The sequence below is a fragment of the Engystomops pustulosus genome, chromosome 5, assembly GCF_040894005.1.
Source record: "Engystomops pustulosus chromosome 5, aEngPut4.maternal, whole genome shotgun sequence".
NCBI lineage: Eukaryota > Metazoa > Chordata > Amphibia > Anura > Leptodactylidae > Engystomops > Engystomops pustulosus.
Window position 1 is genome coordinate 129,741,032 of NC_092415.1, and position 25,904 is coordinate 129,766,935.

Sequence of the window (25,904 nt, forward strand, 5' to 3'; positions counted from 1 at the left end):
CTCCTAGGGCGCACGCGCCACCTTTGGCAAATTTAAAGGGCCAGTGCGCCACTAATTGGCGCTGGCCATTTTCACCAAATCTACTTAAGCCTGCCTCTTCCTGTGTCTCTTGCCGGATCTTTGTGCCTCACAGCCTGAGAGAAAGCTTTACTGCGATTTGCCTGCGTTCCCGTGTATCCTGCGTTCCTGTGTCACCCGTGTCCCTCCGTGTTCCTGTGTTACCTGAGCTCCTCTGTGTTTCCGTGTACCAGTGTTCCTCCATCCTGCTGTTCTGTGTTCCCGTACCTCTCTGCTTGGACCTCCTGTTGCTGACCCCGGATTGAACCCTGACGTTGCATCTCTGCCGCCTGCCCTGACTCTGTGCCTGGACTTTGACCACGAGATTGACTGCCGTTCTTGTACCTCAACCTTAGCCGCCACTGCAGACAAGTCACGCCTGTGGAACGACCTGGTGGTACCACGCCGCAGCTTGTCTAACCCGCTTTGCGGCGGGCTCTGGTGAAAACCAGGTACCACTTAGACTCCGGTCCCAGGTAGTGACTTGAGTCATCGTCTGCAGTGGTCCAGTGGATCCACTACCCGCAAGCCTGACAAATACATGTGGCTTCACCCTCTACCTGACACTCTGCTCTATTGAAGCTTCATACAGGCAGACTGTGCTACATTGGACCCAGCAGTATTGTTGTCCTGAATATACCAGTATGGCTGATCCTGCAGCAGGAGTCTGCTCAGGCTATTTAATGGGGACCCCTCCTCTTGCTCACTGGTGGGGTCCCCGGCGGTTCACTGGTGGGGACCCTAGGGCTCGCACCACAGGTGCCCTCCCTATAATCAAACCCTGCCACCACCAGTCAGCAAGTTAGCCACCATATGGTGGCCATTGGAGAACCCATTAAGGTTACACCACCTTTAAATATATACCGTATTTTCCGGACTATAAGGCGCACTTAAAAGCCTTGGATTTCCGTGGAAATCCAAAGTGCGCCTTATAGTCCGGTGCGCCCTATCTATGGCACAGGGCACAGGGCAGCGGACCATACTTACATAGGTCCCCGCTACCGGAGACCGGAGATCTCCAGCGGGAACTGCAGACCACGTGGCATGAACAACTTCTGCCGCGTGGTCTGCAGTTCCCGCTGGAGATCTGCTGTCTCCGGTAGCGGGGACCTATGTAAGTATGGTCCGCTGCCCTCCTCCACCTCCCCCTCACCTTCCCCGCGTTCCCCGTCGCGTCTCGGCGTCGCGTCCCGTCAGGTCTCCGCCACGCCCCCGGACCTCCGCCACGCCCCCGGACTCCGCGCCTTATAGTCCGATGCGCCTTATATATGTAATTATTACATATATAAGGCGCATCGGACTAATGCGCCTTATAGTCCGGTGCGGCTTATAAGGCGCAAAATACGGTACCTATTTATTTCATTGGTCTACCTGTATTCTGGATTCCCTCCTTGTTGACCTCTCCCCTCTAGGGAGCACATCTGACTTTTAGATCACTTTCTATTACTTTTTCTGGGATGTAAAAAGCACTAAAATTGCTATTTTTTATTTATAGTCTTTTTTTCATTTTTAATACTCTACACAACATGGGTATAATAATGTAACATATGATTGGCCAAGGTCTCTATGAATGTGATGGTACCAATTTTCTGGGATGGGTTTTATTTTTTAACACAAAATAGAATTATACATAGGGAATGGGTAATTTTTGTAGTGTTTTTTTTAATTTTTAAATATTTATTTTTTAAAAACCTTTATTTAACTTTTTTTAACTGCCCCACTAAGGAACTTACACTGGGGATACATTGATCCTTTATACTTTTGTACTGCAATGTATTGTATCTATCAGTGTTTTACTGACAGGTTTGCCTAATAGTCCCAGCCTTGGTCTTTATCAGACCTCCAAATGCCCGCCAACCCTAGCTGCCGTGATCATGCTTGATTGCGGCAGTTACACTGCCCAGCAAGGAGAGATCTCACTGCCGGATGAGACGCAACAGGTATCAGGCTGTATGTAAAAGGTCTTCTGCTGTTGATCCAAAGGACAAAATAGATTAGCCAAATACGTTAACAGCCCGCTAATTAGGATGATCTATTGCGTCCTATGTCGTCAACGGGCTAATGGTTATAGAATAAAGATAGTGCACGTGTTTACTTACTTGACTGTAGCTCTGAATAGCAGATCGGGGTTGATTGCTGCGGCTCTGGAGCTGCAATGTTGGTGTCTCCCCCAAGGCAAGCGTCTGGTTGCTGTGGTAGCTTGATGAATACTGGAAAGACCCTTCTGATTTAGAACTTAGCTGCAGAGCACTCTGGGACAGAAGGCTGGGCCCTGAGGTAAAAAAGGAATATGGAAAAAATTCGTGAAAATCAAAAAAAAAATTGCCTGACGATCAAAAGTACAGTAATGTATAAATGATCAATTGTGAGACTTTAAAAAACTGGGTTGGAGTTTAATTTTCTGCAATTGCCATATCAGACTCAATGGGGGACATGTATTTTAGTTGTTTTTTTTTTTTTACATAATTGAAACTTTAGGTAGGTCTTTTTTTCTTGTGATATGTTTAGGTTTTCCTGTCATGGGCGATGCAACTTTTGTTATTTTTTTGTGACTTTTTGTTGCAAATGTCTCAAATCTACATGGACACAAGCCATGTGGGGGTGGTTATATATAGGAGTGGACATCTACTGTAAATATTGGACATACCGTATATACCGGCGTATAAGACGACTTTTGAAGACAGAAAAATCTTCTGTCTTCTCTGGGGTCGTCTTATACGCCGGTAATCGTCTTATACAGCGGCGGTCCCGGTGCATGGAGAGGGCTCACGGGCTGAGCCCTCTCCATAGCCGGTAAGTCTTTGCTGCATATTGCTAGCACCGATCGCAGGTGTTTGCACAGCGATGGCTGCCGGCGCTGTGCTGTCTTCAGTCTTCCGCGCCGTCTTCTTTCTTCTGCTGGCGCCGCCATGTCTTTCCCCGGGTCGGAGCCTAGTATGACGTCAGCAGCGGCGCGTCATACTAGGCGCCTGCCGGGGAAGATCAATGGCGGCGCCCAGCAGAAGAAAGAAGACGGCGCGGACATCGGGGGGAGCAGCGCCGCACATCGGGGCCACCGGAGGGTGAGTATATAAGTTTTTTTTTTTTTTAATGCTGGGCTGGGCTGTATACTACTGGGGGCAGTGCTGTATACTACTGGGGGCTGTGCTGTATACTACTGGAGGCTGTGCTGTATACTACTGGGGGCAGTGCTGTATACTACTGGGGGCTGTGCTGTATACTACTGGGGGCTGTGCTGTATACTACTGGGGGCATTGCTGTATACTACTGGGGGCAGTGCTGTATACTACTGGGGGCTGTGCTGTATACTACTTGGGGCTGTGCTGTATACTACTGGGGGCAGTGCTGTATACTACTTGGGGCTGTGCTGTATACTACTGGGGGCAGTGCTGTATACTACTGGGGGCAGTGCTGTATACTACTGGAGGTTGTGCTGTATACTACTGGGGGCTGTGCTGTATACTACTGGGGGCATTGCTGTATACTACTGGGGGCAGTGCTGTATACTACTGGGGGCTGTGCTGTATACTACTTGGGGCTGTGCTGTATACTACTGGGGGCATTGCTGTATACTACTGGGGGCAGTGCTGTATACTACTGGGGGCTGTGCTGTATACTACTTGGGGCTGTGCTGTATACTACTGGGGGCAGTGCTGTATACTACTGGGGGCAGTGCTGTATACTACTTGGGGCTGTGCTGTATACTACTGGGGGCAGTGCTGTATACTACTTGGGGCTGTGCTGTATACTACTGGGGGCAGTGCTGTATACTACTGGGGGCAGTGCTGTATACTACTTGGGGCTGTGCTGTATACTCTTTTTTTTTTAAAATTTTTACCGGTGTTTTGTATGCGTTGGAAAAGGGGTAGTCTTATACGGCGAATATATCTTAAACTCTATATTTTAAATAGGAAAGTAGGGGGGTCGTCTTATACACCAGGTCGTCTTATACGCCGGAATATACGGTAGGTACATTTAAAGCAGTGGCCTGCATTTTTAAGCAAACCCCAGGATGATGACAAGATGTAAGGGTACTGTCATATATTTTTAAACGCATGGCAGAAACACATGCATTTTACATTTACATGCGTTTGGCTGGTTTGAAAGAGTTTTTCTTCATTGCTGGAAGTGTAAGCACCTGTGTTAACAGGTTTCTAAGCTTGGGCTCGTACAGCAGAGGAAACATGGTGCCCATGGGTAGTAAGACAATTCAATGGTCCCCTATCTCCTATGGCGGCTTTGGAAGCTGGGACAATGGGTGGAGCAGCAGGAAAAGGCCCACTCTATTTTAGAGACCAAAAATGTGGAAGGTATATGGCACAATCCCTACTTGGGAGAAGTGTATATAATAGAGTAGGATAACTGCCTGAAAAAGAACACTTAAAAAATTATACTTTATTAGATATTCATAAAATACGGCCACTCTTCAGCCAATTAAATAGTCAGATCTGGCTTCCAGTGTGTATGGGGGATATGAGACCAGTAGGATCCCACTAAATCACGGTATTACCCCCTCACTGGACTAAAGTGCTGATGTGCAAAATGTTCTGTTCATAGTGTGTGCAACGATCGGCGATATTTAGTTATCAGCAATTCAACAGGTTCTCGCCCTAGTAACTTGATCGGCACTACACTCTAGGATGAGAACAGAGACATGACCAGGTAGTGGTTTAAATCATAATGTGGACCAATAACCTGTCTATTCTGCCTAATATACCCTATGCCTGACGCGTTTCTACAGCCCCTCTAGTATGGAGCTGTGTCATCAGAGGCATATGGATGCATAGAAGGTGTATTATTCAGTGCGGGCGCACATCACATATTTTTGTGTGCACCCGCCGGCAGAGTCTCGGCACTGATAGATGTATAATAGAGTGCAGGGTTGTCTTTAGAGGGGAGTTAGTATCATAGTTAGTATCACAGTATATAAGGCTGGAAAAAGACACAAGTCCATCAAGTCCAACCTTTAAGAATTAAATAAATGTTTTATACCTATAACCCGTGATATTTTTTCTCTCCAGAAAGGCATCAAGGCCTCTCTTGAACATGTACATAGAGTCCGTCATAACAACCTCCTGCGGCAGAGAGTTCCATAGTCTCACTGCTCTTACAGTAAAGAACCTTTGTCTATGTTGATGGTAAAATTGCCTCTCCTCTAGGCGCAGAGGATGCCCCCTTGTCCTGGTTACAGGCTTAGGTATAAAAAGATCTTTCGAGAGATCCTTGTACTGTCCATTCAGGTATTTGTACATTGTAATGAGGTCTCCCCTCAATCGTCTTTTTTCTAAACTGAATAATCCCAAATTTTGTAATCTGTCAGTGTATTCTAATCCCCCCATTTCCCTAATAATCCTGGTTGCTCTCCTCTGCACCCGTTCCAGCTCTATATCCTTTTTATACACTGGTGCCCAAAACTGTACACAATATTCCATGTGTGGTCTGACCAGGGATTTGTATAAGTGCAAAGCTATGTCTTTATCATGAGAATCTATTCCTCTCTTGATAAATCCCATAATTGTATTTGCTTTAGCAGCAGCCGCTTGGCTCTGGTCACTAAAATTAAGTTTACCATCCACCAATACCCCCAAGTCGTTTTCAGCTCCAGTTTTACCAAGTAACTGACTGTTTAGAAGATAATTATACTTTTTGTTTCCCTGGCCCAAGTGCATAACTTTACATTTATCTACATTAAACCTCATCAACCGTTTCTCTGCCCACTCCTCAAGCTTCCACAAATCCCTCTGTAATGCTAAACTATCTACCTCAGTATTTATTACTTCACGCAGCTTAGTATCATCTGTAAATATTGAAACTTGACTGTGTAAACCCACTACAAGATAATTAATAAAAATATTAAAAAGAAGTGGCCCCAATACTGACCCCTGTGGCACTCCACTGGTAACGTCAACCCAATCTGAGAATGTGCCATTAATGAAGACCCTCTGTTTTCTATCACTAAGCCAATTACTTACCCAAATACACAGATTTTCCCCTATTCCCAGCAGTCTCATTTTACATACCAACCTTTTATGTGGCACGGTGTCAAATGCCTTTGAAAAGTCCAGATATACAACATCCACAGTGTCCCCCAGATCCAGTCTTGAACTTACCTCCTCGTAGAAACCAACCAGATTAGTCTGACAGGACCGATCTCTCATAAACCCATGCTGACGCTGGGTTATAAGGTTATGCACAGTGAGATACTCCAGGATAGCATCTCTAACAAACCCCTCAAATATTTTCCCCACCACAGAAGTTAGACTCAGGGGTCTGTAGTTTCCAGGATCGCTTTTTGATCCTTTTTTGTATATTGGTACCACATTTGCTATGCGCCAGTCCTGTGGAACATAACCAGTCCTCAGTGAATCTTCAAATATTAAAAATAACAGTCTGTCTATCACGGTACATAGTTCATGCAGAACCTGGGGGTGTATGCCATCTGGCCCAGGTGATTTATCTATCTTAGTGGTTGCGAGGCGGCACCGTACCTCTTCCTGGGTTAAACAGTTGACATTCCAAAAAGAATTTACATTATTCCTCATTGTGTCTTCCACCAGGGGATTTTCCTGGGTAAAGACAGTTGAAAAGGCGACATTCAGTAGATTGGCCCTTTCCTCATCTCCTTCCACCATGACCCCCATGTTATTTCTAAGGGGACCCACACTCTCTGTTTTTATAATTTGGGATTATTTTTGCTCTCCCTGGCAATAATTCTCTCAGTCTCTATTTTTGTGGCCTTTATCTGCTTTTTACAGGATTTATTTTTCTCTCGATAATCCTGTAATGCCTCATCACTACCTTCAAGTTTTAGCACCTTAAACGCCTTATCTTTCTCGCTTATTGCTTTCCTTACAAGACTAGTTAGCCACATTGGCTTTTTCTTGTTCCTCTTTTGCTTTTTCCCATAAGGTATGTGTTTCTCACAGGACTTTTTCAGAATATATGAGAAAAAGTCCCATTTTTTGGGGGGGGGCTTTTGTCTTTGAGAACATTATCCCAGTCTATGCCTTTAAGGTCTTCCCTTAGTTGCAGAAAATTTGCCCTCCTGAAGTTTAGAGTTTTAGTTGCCCCTTCCCTAACGCTCTTAGTAAAGCGTAATACAAAATCAATGATATTATGATCACATTACCCAGGTTCCCCCCAACCTGTAGTTTTGATCCCCTATCAGGTCTGTTGGTTAGGATAAGGTCCAGCTGTGCCCCCCCTCTTGACTAGTTGCGACAGGTAATTGTCTTTTGTTGTTGACAAGAACCTGCTGCCTTTGAAGGACCTGCAGGTTTCTGCCCCCAGTCAATATCTGGGTAATTGAAGTCCCCCATGATAAGTACTTCACCATGCTTTGAAGCCGCATGGCTGTATGATGGTTCGACACTAAAATCTTTCCAGCAGCTTTAAGAGGAGTTTGAGATCCTCTTGAGATCAATGTTTTTTCAATATGTACACCTCCGGAACACAATACAAGCCGTTATCTTCTCGTCAATAGGGTTTATGTCTGGGGTGGTCTTATTTCCCTTCTGTACAGAGTTATATTGGACAAGATGTTGGGAGATCAGATGGCTGAGGAAGTGGTAGGGGAGATATCAGATGAAAAGTGGGAAGATGTGACTCTTGTAGTATTATCTGTAAATGTGTCACAGAGAAGGTCACAACTATTACTCTTCCAGCGATTCTATTGCACGACATTGTTATTATGGTTGATGGGGATATGGGAGAACTCCTCCTGCCCAAGATGTCAGTTAGAGGGTGCCAATGATCTGCACATGTTTTGTACTTGTCGGGAGCTGAGTTTGTTGCGGGAGAGGACGTTGAGGCTACTGGGAAAGATATTCGGGATGCAGGTCCCGTGTGAGCTGAAGGTCAGTATATTAAGATGCATTGCAGTTTCAAAAAAATCTATATGCGAAAAACTATTGCCAGGCATTGGCTGGATGCAGAGTCATGGGGAGGTGCGAAGATCTTTAAATATCACATTTGGGATGGAGCTGAAAGTTTCCATTAAAAGGGGGTCAGTGCAGAAGTTTGAAAAGCAGTGGAGTCAGTGGCTTGAATGTCCGAGAATGGCATCAGTAGAGGTGTTACGTGATTGGATGATTCTGTGTACCTTGAATAAACGTTAATTGGTTTAAAGAAACAAGAAGAGGTCTGTTGTACTGCATCGATGGAAAAGATTTATACCTACTAATAAACAATTTTAATATTTAAGATAAACTTTTCATTAATATAATATTTAAATTCAACTTTATAGCCTTATAGCCAATACTTTTAAAGAGAACCTACCATGAAAATAACCCACCCCAAATAATTAGTTCATTAAAATCTATGATTAAAAAGCATTTCCCTTAATACCAAAATGGTTCCTTTCCATGACTGCATTGTTAAAAAAAAATTTGTTTGTAAACTTATATGCAAATCACCTGATGTGAGTCCACCACATTAAAGTGAACCTGTCAAGCAAATTAACCCCCTAAACTAAATATATTTTCATAAACTGCCATTAGAAAGCATTGCCTCTATCCCTTCATTGTCCGTCTACATGCCTGTAAACTTAAGCAATGAGGTCCTAAAACTCTATGCAAATCACCTGTGAGATGTCCAATGAGTCATTATCATATTCAAGCTGTCCAGCTTATTCATGAGTGGGAGGCCCAGCCACACACCCAGTGCTTGCCTGACAGCCTGTATAATGGTGTGAGGCTGTATAATGATGTGCTTCCTGGTACTGGTGGCCACAACTCCTGCAGCCTGTGTGTGTATAGGAGAGATACAACAGCTCCAAGCAGCCATGTTATAGCAGAACATGTCAGATTCATGTATAGCTGATGTCTGTGTCTCACACGTGTATAAGGAGGGAGAGCACGTCAGCAGTTAAAGCACAGACACTATCAATGCTTTACTATACATTACACACAGACATGAGCAGGGGGAAGAGAGGGGAGGGGAGAAGAGCGGTAACAGGGTTGACATCACTGCCTCTGACCATGTGACAAGCCTCATTAGATAATAAAGAAAAGATGATTTTAGAATGATTAAAGTATGAATTGACTAGATAAAGGCTGGGACGGAATCCTTGTGAGCTGCTCCAACAGGTAGAGGTGACAGAAATAGTAACAGAGACCTGATGACAGGTGTCCTTTAAGTGAGTCCTATGAAGCTCTGCATATTCAGTTGTTACAGCACTGTCCTGCCTTCTTGTTCCTGACTGATAGGTCTCACTTTTGTGTGGAAAAGAGAGTTCTGTTGCATCATTGGGCATTTCATGTCATGTGACCAGATTAATGTCATCTAAGGTCTTGTTACATTTGCAAAGTCTATCCCTTGTTTGTATCTGATCACATGCAATCACAGTATGCTTCCATGGAGGATGGCAAGGAGTAGTAGTCCAAGGAGATATGCAGACGATTAGAAATCCATGAAGGCATGCTGTGATTTTATACATACATGTTGCAAAAGTAAAAGGACCTTAGATGACATCACCTTGGTCACATGATATGCTGAGAAGACGCGTGGGACGTAGGAAAGAGTAGATGGGAGGAGCCGGTTGATTAGGACATGTCCCCTCTGATGCCAGATAATATAATATAAAGTTGATTTAGGGAAACAATATTTTGCTAAAAAAGGTCATTTAGTTCATGGGGCTCTATGGGAACCTGTCACTGTATTTGTGAAAATGTGGTGACAGGTTCCTCTTTGAAAAAACATTTGGCCAACTATGACTAAAAACTGTACATACCTATCTGCACAATCCTGTTTTCCTGGTAACTCTAGCAGTGCTGAGGTAAATGCAGGCATTCCTTCCCAGTGCCTTATACCTTTAATCTAGAGCAGGGGAGCAAAGGAGAATTAGGGGTGCATAACCTGCACCGCCATGCTATATGCTGTCAAGCCATGAGTTTCAGTCCACACGCTAGTGTACAATGAACACTTCATAACTGTTGTAATATAATGGATGGAAGAGTTCATTGTTGCAGGCTGGGTAGCGGTGAGTGCAGCTCAAAAGTTCTCATTGCTCCCAGGTTCTCTCCTGCCGCTCTACTGTGTCCTGACTTCTGACACTGGTTGTATGCATCACGGTCAGGATCCAGATCAGAGCGCCTGCAGGAGAATACCCAAGAGTGGTAAGTACTTGACAGCTGTACTGTACTGCACCTGTGTCCTCTCCTGACACTCCAATCTGTGCCCTGACTCCCGACACTGGTTGTATGCATTCAGGTCAGGACCAAAATCAGAGCACCCACAGGAGAGTATCCAGCAGTGGTAAGTACTTGTCAGCTGTACTGTAATACTCCCAGGTCCTCTGAAGGTTTTGGTGCACTTCTGCTCCGGATCTTGATGCCGCTACACACAACCCACACAGAAGACAGAGCAGAGCGATGTAGAGAAGAAGCTGCAGTGTGGTGCAGGGAGGAGAAAAGGACACAGGAAAGTAGACGATTTATTTATTTTTTCTGTGTCTTCAGTGTTATTAGTTTTAATACTGTCTTCTGTATCAGTATTTGTCTGCACTGGGGGTCTCCATTATTATTATTTGCTGCTGGGTATCCAGTATTAGTAGTTTTATGCTCTAGGGGTCTCCAGTATTTTAAGCCTGCTATGTGGTCTCCAGTACTATAATTATCTGTTCTGAATGCAGTATTTGGTTTCTGGGTTGGTATTTATTGTTGTACTGTGATATTTATAATTCATGGAGTGGCATTTTGTGCTTTGCTGTGATTGCTGGTGCATCTAGGGCACTGGTTACTGATGCAGCCCTTTAAAAATGAGCAGCATGGTTCTTGGTCCAATAAATGTGGCTCACCCTCGCCTTAATCCAGGAATAGAGTAGACATTTAAAGTAAATTTTTATAATTTATAAGTTTGTGGAGTCGGAGTAGTCATGACTCCGACTCCACCATAATTGTCACTGACTCCAACACCACAGCCCTGGTAGCCAATATGGTAACTGTGCTCCCACAGTAGCAAAAAAAGTTTAAAAGCCCCACAGAGTCCAATATATTATCATGGCACCCACAAAAGCCAATATAATCACAGAGCCCCCAAAGAGCCCCATAGTAGTCAATATATTAACAGGACCCCCATAGTAAACATTTTAGTAACAGTGCCCCCACAGTACCTTCCACAGCGGCGCAAATCCTGAAAACTTTGAAAATCCAACGAAAGTGCGATCCACGGACCCTTAGTAAATAAGCCCCACTGTGTGCTTTGCCGGTGGGGGGGAAATTAAGACTGCAGTTCAATATGCTAATCTTCCCAGAATCCCCCCCGGGGTGTTTAATACATAAGGTAGAGATGGCAATAAACAATAAAGGGTGGGGGTTATTTATCTTTAGGCCAGCTCATTGGGACAGATCTATGCCTTTGAGCTCTGATGCTCATCAGATTCATTTAATTGGCTTTGGCCCTTATAAATGTTCCTATTCTCTTCTTTTTTTTTTTTTTTTTTTTTTAATCTTTATTGAATTTTTTTCACAATACAAAAAAAATATATAACAATAATGATGCACTATATTACAAACCCTAATAATATGTACAAAGTGCAAGAAAGTCTATCCAATATACATCAATATACTTCCATATAACCCCCACCCATACCATGCCAGAGGCGCCAATCAGGGAGAAAAAAAGAAAAGAAAAAAGTTAAATTAAAATAATAATAAGATAAAAATTTAAGCAAAATTATATAAAGTCGACAAACAAACAGAAAAAAATAAATAACTAAAAATTACCTAATACAGGCAGTCCCCGGGTTACATACAAGATAGGGTCCGGAGGTTTGTTCCTAAGTTAAATTTGTATGCAAGTCGAAACGGTATATTCTATAATTGAGGTTCAAACCAAATTTTTTTCTTTTGCCCCAGTGACAATTGGAATTTCAAAATTTTTGCTGTAATTGGACCAAGAATTATCAATAAAGCTTCATTACATACACCTTATAGCTGATCATTGCAGTCTGGGACTATAGTAAAGCATCCAGAGAGCTTCACCAGAGGTCACAATGGGCAGTGGGGTCCGTCTGTAATTATGGGTTGTCTGTAAGTCGGGTGTCCTTAAGTAGAGGACCGCCTGTATGTGGTCTATTCATCCATAATTGCCACATATCCCTTAAAGGCGATTTTCTACCTGATGTACAAATCTCCTTTTGTTCTGCTGTGATCAAAAGATCCAGTCTCATTTCCCACTTCTCAACATTTGGTGGCCGAGCAGATTTCCAGTTATACATTACAATTTTCCTAGCTATCAGCAAGGAACAATACGATATATGTGCCTACTGGCCCACTACTCCAACTTTAGTACCCAAGACACATATTTTTGGATCATTAGGTATCTGACTAGAAAATATTAATTGTAGTCTTTCGACTAAGTCCCTCCAATATCTATGCAGTTTTCTCTGACGCTAATTTGTGTCTTCCGGCGATCCACTAAGGTAGTTCCCCCGATGTCCACTAGGTGTCGCTGGTGCGCTGAATTCCGTCGGAGTTCACTGAAGTGAAATACGGCAGTTTTTCTGAATCCAACAGGTTTTCCGATGGCCACGCCCCCGATTTCCGTCGCGTGCACGCGGGCACCGATGCGCCACAATCCGACCGCGTCAGGTCCAATTCAGGAAAAATCTGTAAAATTTGTGTAACCCGCCGTAAAAACGTGATTCGGGCCCTTAGTAAATGACCCCCAGTATGTTCCTCCTTCTTAAAATCTTCCTCCCCAAGGACCACATTGAAGGCATACCTGAATTGCACATAGTAAAACCAATCCTTAGCACTCAAACCGTATTCCAAACACAATTCCTCAAATGATTTGAATCCTATTTCATCTAAAACCTGGTGAATATATAATTTCCCTTTATCCCTCCATATATGTGAATTCTCTAAGGGACCTAGAGTCCATTAAACCCCCGTAGAGGTGTCTCATCAAAGAAACCCTTACAACTCTTATTTGTGCCTCCAGTGTTTTATATATTCTGAGAGGAATTATTATTGGACAGTTCTGTAAAACGAAAATAACTTTGGGTAATATAACCATTTTTAAAAGGACCAGTCTAGAGGCCATTGGGATGTGCATTCTGGCCCAAACAGCTAATTTCTGTCAACCTTTTTGGAGCAGTGGATTAACATTTAAAGTAATATAGTCTTCCAACTTCCTACTAATCACAATGCCCAGATATTTAATATTATCTACCACCAAGAGTTGTCCAGAGATTTCAGTACTACTCACTACGGTGTCCAAAAGGAGACATGATGACTTTTCACAATTAATTTTAATACCTGACAGATAACCATTGTATTCAATCAAATTAATACTGCAAAAACTGTAGTTATCACATCATCCGATTGATCCAAGAAAAGTAACAAGTCGTCAGCATACAGCAACAATCAATCTTGCAATGGACCACGTATAAACCCCCTTTGCTGCTCACATGCTCTTATGCTGCAAGCCAGAGGCTCTTGTACTACCGCAAAGAGCAAGGGTGACAGAGGGCACCCTTGACGGGTTCCCCTTTGCAGCTGCCATGCAGCAGAGGCCTTGCCATTCACGCTTACTCTTGACATTGGGCCACTATAAAGCAGCCTTATCCAACCAATGAATTGTTGCCCGAACCCCATCCATTCCAACACTTACCAAATGTAGTCCCACTCAACGCGGTCAAATGCTTTGACCGCATCGAGTGAGACCACCATTCTATTACCCCGAGCCTCACATTTAGTTTGAATGTTCCACCATGTACGCATGATAATTGTGCCTAACCGATCTCCCCGACATGAATCCCGACTGATCATTATGAACCACTGACCGAATAACTTTTTGCAGTCTAGATGCTAAGATTTTAACTAAAAGTTTATAGTTGGTATTCAGCAGGGAGATCGGCAGGTATGACTCCACCTCCTGGGAGGATTTACCTTCCTTCAACAGCAATATAATTATAGCCTCTTTCATTGATTTTGGTAACATCCCTTTTGCATAAGAGTAATTGTATTCCTTTAAAAGTTCAGGCAATAAAATCTGAGGAGGATGATATAACCTCTGGAGGAATACCATCTGTTCCCACAGCTTTTCCCATTGGGAGGCTTTTTAAAGCATATCTTAGCTCTTCTAAATTTAGGGGTTGGTCCAAATTGTCTGCCTCCTCTATGGCGATATTGGGAATGTATATAGCAGAAAGAACGGTCTTTATATCACTTATATCTGCTTTCAACTCAGAGGTATATAACATCTCAAAATATGCCCTAAACTCTTCTCTTATTTCTTCTTGTGAGGACACTAAATTACCTCTTCTAGCACTTATTGCCCCAATAATATTCCTAGCTTGATGTCCTTTAATTACCTTTGCTAGATGATCTGTTGAGACATACACCCATCACATCAAATCAAACCAAAATGGTGTAACTTTATAAAAGATGATCCAAGTATCACAGCTCCTCCTCAAGACAAACCAAATTGGTGAGTGATCGGATAGGCCTCTTGCTCCTAAAGCAATTTTATCTAGCATAAAACACCCCTCATTATTTGCAAGTACCATATCTATTCTGGAAAGTGAATCATGGGACTTAGAATAACATGTAAATTGTTCCTATTCTCTACTTCTTAGATGCTCTACTTTCTTAGATGCTTGCATTCTTGATTGTTTGCTTAGCATAATATTCTGCTAAGTATAATATTCTGACAAGTATGCTGCTGCAGTTATACATTGAATGGATATAACATCAAACTCTCTTCTTCTCTTCTACAGGTTTATATTTCTGATTGCTGTATACATCTTTTACCCATGTACTCTACCTTGAATCCAGTCTCACTTTCTGCAATGGTATATATGTGTTAATTACCTTTGTTTTGCATGTGTTTCTTTCACTAACATTTGACCCTTTTCTGTCCTAACTGATTTACCGTTCATCTATGTCCCTCAATGAGTTTGTATTTCTCTGTTTAAAACTTGATCCACATGTGTTAAGTCTCCCAGATTAATTGTTTTACATGCTAAATGAGGGACTGGTCACTTGTCTTCTCTGGGTATAAATTTCTTAATATAATATTCCGACAATTATGCTGCTGCATTATACACTGCAGTTAGACAGGGCAGGAGATGGGTAAGATGGCAGAGAAAAATGAACAATTATGTTTTCCATATCCTCTCTGTTTGCTTTGGTTGTTTTACTTGCCTACCGTCCTTCTCTTCCACCAGTACCAACTATCCACATCAATGCCTCACTTCTTCACTCACCTTTGAAAACCACTCAAACACTCTATACATTATATAACCACACTAACTTATCACAGTGTTCTGCTGTGAAGCAGGAAATAACTTTTGCATCTTTTGTCTCTTTGCCTTCTGCTTGCTGCATGGACATCTCTCCTAACCCGGGCCCATCTTCTGCTTATCTTAACGCTTTACACAGAAACCCTGCTAACCTTATAAAGATTCAGTGTTCTCCCTCTCCTCCTCCTCCATTCTTAACCCATTTAAATGTGCCCTATAGAAAGCACGCTCTGTAGGCAATAAACTAGAATCTGTTCATGACCTCTTTTTTCTAAGTCCTTTAAACTGCTGGCCATTACTGAAACATGGATTCAGCAGGATGACACTGCCTTGGTTGCGGCATTGTCTTATAGTGGCTTACATTTTTCTCACTGCTCCAGACCTGAGAATAGGCAAGGAGGATGGGTAGGCATACTATACTCTCCAAGTTGTACGTTCCAGGGCATTCCTCGTGTACCCTCTTGTCACGGGAGTCCCAGTGACCCACGTCCCGGGGTCTCCTGCCTGTCCACGACCACGAATTTCAGGGAAGATCTTGACATGCTTGTTACCCGCACTGAGAACACTGAAAGCACTATTACCTCTTTAATTGCTAGAGTCTCCTCTCTGGAACAAGAGACAAGTCAATCTAGACAGCATATGCAGCATCCGGCACTTCTCCTGGATGACCAGGAAAATAGGGGTAGAAGAAATAAATGTTCACATCAAGGGATTACCAGAAAATCTCCCTAATGACAATCTGTTAGAAAGGATGATCCCCGTCTTTAATAAGTTGCTATCCATGGGACTGAGATACGTATAGACCCAGACATCTCAGCTCACACACTAAGCATGCGACACTCACTGCAACCGCTTTTGCAAAACATCAAAGAATTAGGAGACACTTATCGCTGGGGCCATCCCAGATACAATGGCAACACCTTTTTCTTGAGGAAGCCTGAAGATCTACCGGAATTGTTTCGTTTTCTGAATATGCCCCTAATGGATATACCTAATTGGCTCAGCCTGGAACAAGCAAGGCCTAACGCTGTTCCACCTAGGGTACGGAGAGGTTCCTTGAGAAGGAGAGGCCTATCCGCTGCAAACACAGATAATCAACCCGCTACTGCTCATACCGACAATGACGTCCCGATGGGCCCGGACTTATCTGTGGCGCTCCCCACTGAAGCCCGAGTCTACTCCTATGCTGCGATTACTTTTTTCGGACACATCTCTACTTATTATGGAAACAGAGGACTGATTCTGCTACCTGAGGAAACTTTCTCCTCCCTATCTGGCTTAAAGAAATAATCCCGCTAAAGACTTCTCGCTTTCCCACATCCTAAATCGCAGTGATACCTGATGGGCGAGTTGCCTGCATCGGTAGTGCGAGGGGTATTTTCAACACGCCTCTGGCTCCCCGTTGTGTGGAGAGAGGGACGGTGATCGTGACGTGTAGTGACTCCCTGGCACACTGCCGAAGCGGGCAGAACATTTAATTGGTTAAGATGGATACTGTGCCTTAATGCCGTTAATTTAAAGCCGGATGTCTGGTTTTAGGACTAATAGACGATATTGAGAAATTATTTGTGTCTAACACTTGTTATTGTTCTATACATTTTTTGACGTAACTGGCTCGCCCCCCCTTATTGGTAGACGCAGATCCTTAAGTCTGTGCCTCCCCCTCCTGTCTTTAGCGGCTCTAAAACACCCCCTCTTGTGACAGGACGGGGATGTCACTGCTAGACCTTGTCATGTGATGTTTTACTGCCTGTTGGTTTACCTGTTTGTTTACCAGCTCCGTTTATTGTTCTTCTACACTTCCCATACGCCGCTTGTAGGTGTTCCCTGGTGTAAACACTTGGGATATAGGAGTTTCTCCTCTATGTCAATTACATTCACCCCCCTACTTACTTTCTTTTTCTCTCACTTCCCCCGACTGACTATACCTGATACATCCACCCTTCTCCCCGCCCCCTTCTATTCCACATAACTTCTCCGCCCCTACACCCTCTCCCCCCCCTTTTTTCTCTCTTTCTCCCAGTCATGCCTCGTCCAGGGGGGACCTCGTGTACTTTAACTATAGGCTCCCTCAACGTAAAAGGTCTTCATAGCCCTGAAATGAGATCTATCCTTTTTAACTTGCTTAAATGTAGAAGGATTCAGGTGGCTTTCATACAGGAGACTCATCTAACTGAAGTAAGGCCATACAATTTTAGATGGTTCCACCATAGCTACATGGACGACACCAGATCCAGAGGCACCTCCATCCTCTTGGCTAACACACTCCAGTGGACATTTATAGATTCTCGCAGTGATGGAGAGGGCCGAGTGGTTATGGCTAAGGGTAAAATAGCCGACAACCTATACACATTTGCCTCCTTGTACCTCCCAAATACAGGACAAGCCCAGGCTATATGCTCTTTTCTCGACATGGTAGACGACTTTGCCGAGGGCACAGTAGTGGTTGGCGGGGATCTCAATGTGGCATTAGACCCGCTGCTAGATACATCCTCTGGTTAATCAACACTCACACACGCTAGTCTGCGGCGCATAAAGGGTACGTTGCATGAACACCAATTAATTGACACGTGGAGGCTACTCCATCCTCCAGATAGAGACTTCACATTTTACTCCTCGACCCAAGACAACTACTCCAGACTGGACTATTTATTTCTACGACATAGGGATTTAGGTTTACTCCAAAGGGCCACGATAGACAATATCACCTTCTCAGACAACGCCTTGATTTCCATTTCCATCTTGCTCCCAAACTCCTCAGAATTTCAATGGCAGTGGAAACATAATGCCTCTCTCCTAAAAGACCCTTTGATTCTGGAAGAGCTTAAAAGCTCGATCGCTTCTCATTTTGATACAACCACAACAGAAGACGTGCACCCCTGTACAGCATGGGAGGGCCATAAGTTTAATGTCCGCAGCATATTAATAACACATGGCAGTCGCCGCAAGAGAGAAAGGGCCCAAGCTGTAGTCACCCTACTGTACCAGATTAAAGCGTTAGAGCTCTCACATAAGAGATCACCTGCGCCTGACACCAGGACTGCCCAGGTCTCAGCTAGGGAGTCGCTGCAGGCTCTACTCATTGAAAAAGCCAAGGGTACTTTAGCTAAATGTAGACAACAGTAACAAATGTGGAAGGGAGCAGAGAGCTCAGACCTATGTTCCCAAAACTTCTACTCCGACAGGAAAGACCCTACATCTCAGCCAGGGCATAGCAGCTACTTTCAAAGACTTTTACCAGTCGTTGTACAATCTAGAACAACCGACATCTCAGTAAGCTAGAGAGGGGCTTAGACGTAAAATACAATCCTACATAACAGAGTCAGGCCTTCCCGTTTTGACAGAGGCTGAGGCAGAGGCTCTGGAAGTCCCTATAATGGCATCAGAGTTCAGAAATGCTCTAAAAGAAACCCACACTGGTAAAGCTCCGTTCCCAGATGGCTTCTTTCTACCTTACTATAAAGCATTAGCACAGCAGCTTGAACCTCACTGGACGTCGGCCTTTAATTCAGTGGCCACTGGTGCTCCTCTTCCGAGGGAGGCACTGCATGCCACAATTACTGTCATAGCCAAACCAGGGAAAGACGCAACTTTATGCTCCAGCTACCAACCAATCTCACTACTGAACCAAGATCTCAAACTATTTTCAAAAGTTTTAGCAACACGCCTGGCTCCTTTACTGAAACAGACTATTCACCCGGATCAGGCCGGATTTATTTTGGGTAGGGAGGCCAGGGACAACACCACCAAGGCAATAAACCTGATACACAAAGCACACCCTCTCATGCTTCTCTCTACGGATGCCGAGAAGGAATTTGACAGGGTCAATTGGTCTTTCATGTCCGAAGTACTAAGACACTTTGGTCTTCGTAGCCGAATGCTCTCCTGTGTGTTGTCCCTATACTCCACCCCCTCCCCGTCTGTCCGTGTGAATGGTCTACTATCAGATATCTTCCAAATTCAAAATGGTACGCGACGGGGCTGTCCACTCTCCCCTGTATTATTTGTTCTGTCTATAGAACCCTTCCTACGTAACATTCGCAACATCTCGGGCATCACAACTAGAGGGTCTACATACAAAATTGCAGCCTATGCCAATGATCTACTCTTTTTCATTTCAAACCCGCAGATTTCCCTACCCAATCTTCTCCTCATTATCCAATTTTCATTTCAACTGGTCAAAATCTGAAGCCCTGAACGAGACCATACCCGCCCCACTAGAGGCAACATTACGCGCCTCTTTTGGTTTTAAATGGGCCACAGAAAGCATAAAATACGTTGGAATTAACCTCCCAATGGAGCTATCTAAATTGTATGCAATGAACTTTCCACCTGTCCTTCAAAATATCCAAAAGGATTGCTTGAGATAGTCTAAGGGCTTTTTTCGTGGTTTGGGAAATGTGCCATCTTCAAAATGAACATCCTCCCACGATTGTTATACCTGTTTCAGGTTATCCCTATACATATTCCTGTGGCCTTTTTCCTCTCCTTAAACACCATACAACACAGATTTGTGTGAGCGGGCAAACCAGCAAGAATCGGTCGCTCCACCTTATATAGACCTAAAAGGTCGGGTGGACTGGGACTCCCTGACTTACGAAATTACCATAACGCTGCACACATGGCAAGGGTCTTAGATTGGTGTTGCAACAAAAGCGCCAAGCCATGGATCTATCTTGAGCAATCCTTCACACAGGTCCCATTGCAAGTTTTGCCATGGTTGGAACCCTCCAAAACAACACCTTTGAAAACTCACCCTACAATTGGCCCCACAATGGCGATATGTCAATCTAAGCTAGTACGTGACAGACTTATACCGCTAAAGTCCCCTCTTACTCCGATCCTCGGCAATCCTGATTTTGCCCTGGGCACTGAGGACTTGATTTTCAAGCAGTGGAGGGAGGCTGGGAAGTTCAGGGCGGAACATTTCCTTAAAGACACGACCTGGATAACGACTCAAGACATGACAGCACTGACTGAGCCCTGCCCTTTGGGAGCCTGGAGAACTGGTCAACTAAGGAATTACCTGACTTCACTGCCCCCCAGTGAGTAGTACGCGACAATGAAAACTACTTTTGAATGTCTGTGTGGTAACGTGAACGTACTGAGACACACTTTGTCACTAACTTACTCTCGCCTCCTATCATTCCCAAATGACCCTTTATACCTCAGACAATGGGAGGAAGATTTAAACATCTCATTGACTCCGGAACAAAAGGACAGGATTTTTGAGCTGTGCCATCAGCTCTCGATACCAAGAAGCGGGCTACAAACTACTAACACGGTGGTATAGAGTCCCTACCAGACTACACACAATTTTTCCACAGGTCCCCGATACATGTTGGAGATGTGGCAAAGAGGAAGGCTCCTTCCTTCATATTTTCTGGTCCTGCAGAAAACTCTCCCCGTTCTGGAGAGATTTGGGGGGATTAATGAATACGTTATGCGGAGAAGCGATTGTTCTGGAATGCTCTCTCTTCCTCTTCCATCACTGCAAGATGTCTGCACATCGATATAAAAAGTCCCTGGTCCGATTCCTCTTTATCGCTGCAAGGGCCTGCATTCCGCTACTATGGAAACAAACAACACCACCGACAATGGCTATGTGGGCGACCAAAGCTAACGACCTTATGTACATGGAAAACCTGACATCTTCTGCCCATGGTACATATGTAAGATTCCATAAGACATGGCTGCCCTGGTTTTAATTCCAAAAGTCTCCTGAATACAGGGAGCTACTGCGAAACCTTGAAGGAAGCGCACCCCTCCTGGACGAGACATGCTCCCATCCCTCCCCCCTCCCCTCTCTCCCTCATCCTCCCCCTCCCTTTCTTCCCTTCCTCTACTCCTTACATTCTGCTTAATGGCCCCAATACCCCCCTAGTTTTTCCCCTCTTTCTTACACCCTGTTGCTGCTCTCCCGGAGACCATCTGGGCTAGTTTGTTTTAAGTATTGTCTTAATTTCTTAAACAAAAAGACGGACACGCGCCTGTCATGTAATAGTTTTTTATTGACATGTACAATGTTGCCATTCTACATAATGACCTGTTTTGCTGTCTGTCCTCAATAAACAGAATTATATAAAAAAAGAAGAACTAGGTGTAAAAAATGTGCCAGTGGTACCTGTACCCTTACCCCTCTTTTCCCTTCTGTGTCGTACCCCAGTTTGGATTTTTATTACCCCTGAGGTTTTTACTCAGGGAGAAGATGCTTAGAAAAAGATTAAAAAAAAAGATGAAAATGGGTTTAAAAAATTAAGTTCCTTGCCTATATTCAGGAAGTTGTTTGTTAATTTACCTGTGAGACTATGTTAAATGTTATAATGTTTGTGTGTTGATTAATTCAAAAACCAATAAAATGACAATAAAATTAAAAAAAAAAACAGATATTTCTTTATTGTTTTTACACAAATACAAAACTCAGAATTCTGGTGTGGACACACAACCCTATGCCACATTAACTCTCAGCAAAGAAATAAAATACTATATAGAAAAGATATGCTGCAGCCAGTCAATAATTATTGTTCCTCTTCCGATGGAGCTTTCAATTGGGTCTCATGTAGATCAAACCACTCCAGTGCTGGACCCGGGTCTTCAAAAAAATGAGTGGACCCCAGAGCTACCACCCTGAGATTTGCAGGAAATAACCACTTTCATCTGTCTCAGGCGCCCTTTGATATCTGCAAACTTTGCACGTTGCTTATGGATTTTGATAGAGTAGTCCGGAAACAATGATATATTGGAACCATTTACTGTGAGGCCTGAATGGTCACAGGCAAGGAGCAGTAGAGTCTCTGTCCATGCAATGGAGGACTTAGGCCAAAATAGGCCGCGGACCATGACCCGGGGTCTGCTAGGTACTAGGCGTGCCCGATCTATAGAATAAATCTTCTGTAAGAGTCATTCTTCAATAAAAGCAGTCATGTTTGGCCCTTCACCTCCTCGGGGAAGCCTATCAGGCGGTCGTTATTACGCCTGGTTCCGTTTTCCAAATCATCTGTTTTAGCCCATTGGGCCATGATCTCCTGTTGAGCCCTTCTATAGGCTTTTTTACATTTCTTCAGATTATTTCTAAATTAGAAGTATGTTGCTCCACTTCCGTGCTTCTTTCAGTTATCTTATGTACATCATGCCGAAACACAGACAGTTCTTCCCTCATAACTCGAACCTGCTAGACCAAGGGAGCCATAGTTGAATTCCCCTTAGCCCTGGCTCTGAGCACATCACTGATAGTCGGCTCTGCAGCGGGGGGAAAGGGAGGATTGGGGGCTGACAGGTGCTTGGATCTCTGCTGCTTAGATGGTGGCACAGAGTCCTGGTCATCTAAGAGGTCCTATCCAAGGGCAGCATGTCTCGTGCCATATGTCTCAGCCAGTCCTGGATTCTCCTGCCTGTCGGGCAAAGCGTTCCAGATTACCGGCTATTTCACTCTGCCGCATCGTGAGGGCCGGGTTGGCAGGAAAAGACACGCCAGCAAGTACCCAGGTATCACAATGTGCTGTGAGGCTAACACACTCCAAGAATTGCAAACTGCAGTTGGATAAATGAACGGATGTTTGGCGGGAGCTCCACAGCACACGTCCTACACCATGCTCGGCTAGACCATACCCCCTCACAGGTGTTCTGTAAATAACAGGTGTTCCGAGCAATAGTAACTTTATATCCATGAGTTCCTGAGGCATCAGAAAAATAGCCATCAGTTGCCTGTTCCTGTATCTTGGTTATCAAATCATTATGGTCATTTCAAAATGAATTCCAGACCTGCCCACAAGTAATTGGAGCTGATTAAGGGATTCCTTGAGGTTTGGGGGATTTTTCAGTGATTGTTCTGGGTCACCTCCCAGAAGAAATAGAGAAGGAAATCTTGTCCTTCTGAATCAGTGTCCAGAGGCATTGATGGCCTATGCCTCCTCCAGTAGATATGATCTCTCGTGATGAGTGGGTCATTCTTTTTAAATGTATTTTTATAAGGGAATTGTGTATATATATATATATATATATATATATATATATATATATATATATATATACACATATATATATATACACTCACCGGCCACTTTATTAGGTGCACCATGCTAGTACCGGGTCCTTTTGCCTTCAGAACTGCCTCAATTCTTCGTGGCATAGATTCAACAAGGTGCTGGAAGATTTTGGTCCATATTGACATGATGGCATCACACAGTTGCCACAGATTTGCCACAGATTTGTCGGCTGCACATCCATGATGCGAATCTCCCGTTCCACCACATCCCAAAGATGCTCTATTGGATTGAGATCTGGTGACTGTGGAGGCCATTTGAGTACAGTGAACTCATTGTCATGTTCAAGAAACCAGTCTGAGATGATTCCAGCTGTATGACATGGCACATTATCCTGCTGAAAGTAGCCATCAGATGTTGGGTACATTGTGGTCATAAAGGGATGGACATGGTCAGCAACAATACTCAGGTATGGCTGTGGCGTTGCAATTGGTACCAAGGGGCCCAAAGAGTGCCAAGAAAATATTCCCCACACCATGACACCACCAGCCTGAACCGTTGATACAAGGCAGGATGGATCCATGCTTTCATGTTGTTGACGCCAAATTCTGACCCTACCATCCGAATGTCGCAGCAGATATCGAGACTCATCAGACCAGGCAACGTTTTTCCAATCTTCTACTGTCCAATTTCGTTGAGCTTGTGCAAATTGTAGCCTCAGTTTCCTGTTCTTAGCTGCAAGGAGTGGCACTCGGTGTGGTCTTCTGCTGCTGTAGCCCATCTGCCTCAAAGTTCGACATACTGTGCGTTCAGAGATGCTCTTCTGCCTACCTAGGTTGTAATGGGTGGCGATTTGAGTCACTGTTGCCTTTCCATCAGCTCGAACCAGTTTGCCCATTCTCCTCTGACCTCTGGCATCAACAAGGCATTTCCGCCCACAGAACTGCCGCTCAGTTTGAGCTGCAGGAGATTGTCTTGACCATGTTTACATGCCTAAATACACTGAGTTTCCGCCATGTGATTGGCTGATTAGAAATTAAGTGTTAACGAGCAGTTGGACAGGTGTACATAATAAAGTGGCCGGTGAGTGTGTGTGTGTGTATATATGTATATATATATATATATATATATATATATATATATATATATATATATATATCGGTGATTCAACATAGCTAAAATGCTACCTATACCCCATTTTATTCCTTGAAGGGTATAACTTCCAAAATCAGAACACCCATTTAATGTTTTTATTGTTCAAATATCTTAGGAGCTCCACAAATGCAACACAGACCTGCAATCTAGTCCAACAAAATATGCCCTTCTGAGCTCCAGTCAGTGTGCCCGATGCATCTTGATTCTGGTGCCACATTTTTGGCTTGCTTTTCCTATGTTTGTGACTTGTTTTAGGGTGTAGGGAATGCATTAGTTTGCATCTATTTTATTGTTTGTTACTTTGAAAAAGTCAGAAAAGTGCAGCGCCGGGAAGGTGGCCAGAAACTTTTTATCTAGTATAGATTTACTATGTACATAACTGGAAATAACCACTTTTAATTAAAAAAAATGACACCAGATCCTCACACCAAATTATGAAATTAACACCAGAAAATATTGAAATTGAATTTTATTGAGAAGGAATTTGAATTGAATTTTTTGTACAGAAATGTTTTAATTACAAAACCTATATAAATTTCTTATCCCCTTCATTGTACCGAACAAATGAATAAAGGAGATGTGTCATTTGGAGTGCACAGTGAAAACCGTTAAAACCAAGCCCACAAGAAAATGGAGCAAATGTGTTTTTTCACAAATGGTATAAAATATTAAATACTGTCACTATGAAGTGCAATTTGTTATGCAAAGAACAAGCCCTCACTCAGCTCTTTACATGGAAAATTAAAAAAGTTATACATTCTAGGCCTGGTTGTTGAGGGGTTAAAGGTACATTACTCCAAAATCGTTGACACAACATTTAACAACAGCCACACAACAACTTAAAAAATGAGAGCAAAAAAAATGTAGCCAAATTAGCCAAATAAGCCAAAAATTGACAATCCACAAAAGAGGCTTAAAGGGAACCTGTCACCACATTTTCACAAATACAGCTAGTGACAGGTTACCATTAAGCCCTATTAAATAACTAACACCTATCTTTTAGCTAAAAAATGTTTCCCTCACGTCCCCATAAATCAACTTTATCTTATATCACCTGGTATCAGAGGAGGTGTGTCCTGCTCAGCCGGCCCCTCCCATCTACTCTTTCCAATGTCTCATGCCACTTTCCAGCAGGTCATGTGATCAGGGTGATGTCCTCCAAGGTCCTTTACCCAGTTAAGTTTGCAACGTCTACCCCATGTATGTTTCTGATCACATACCAGTAACATGGCATGATCAAAGCATACCTCCATGGAATTCTACTGCCCCCCATCCTTCAAGGAGGCATGCTGTGATTGCTTATGATTAGATACATACATGCGCTGCTGGCTTTAGGGGGCAGCAAACTGGACATTTGCCCACGGCTCCGTGTCCTCAAGGGACCCCTGCATTTGGACTTTGTGGGAAGAGGATGCATTGCTCTTTTAATATCCCTTGGTTGAATGCCGGGGTGAATATGCTTA

General features: G+C 43.6%; 1 protein-coding gene across 13 annotated transcripts in view; it reads right to left on the reverse strand.

Moving 5' to 3' along the window:
- CTNND2 (catenin delta 2) overlaps nucleotides 1-25,904 on the reverse strand; it is a 526,223-nt gene that overhangs the window by 339,930 nt on the left and 160,389 nt on the right. For all 13 annotated transcript variants that reach the window (XM_072153023.1, XM_072153024.1, XM_072153031.1 and 10 more), the window contains one exon: nucleotides 2,157-2,329. In XM_072153023.1, the coding sequence (XP_072009124.1) occupies nucleotides 2,157-2,329 (173 nt within the window). The remainder of the gene's footprint in view (nucleotides 1-2,156; nucleotides 2,330-25,904) is intronic.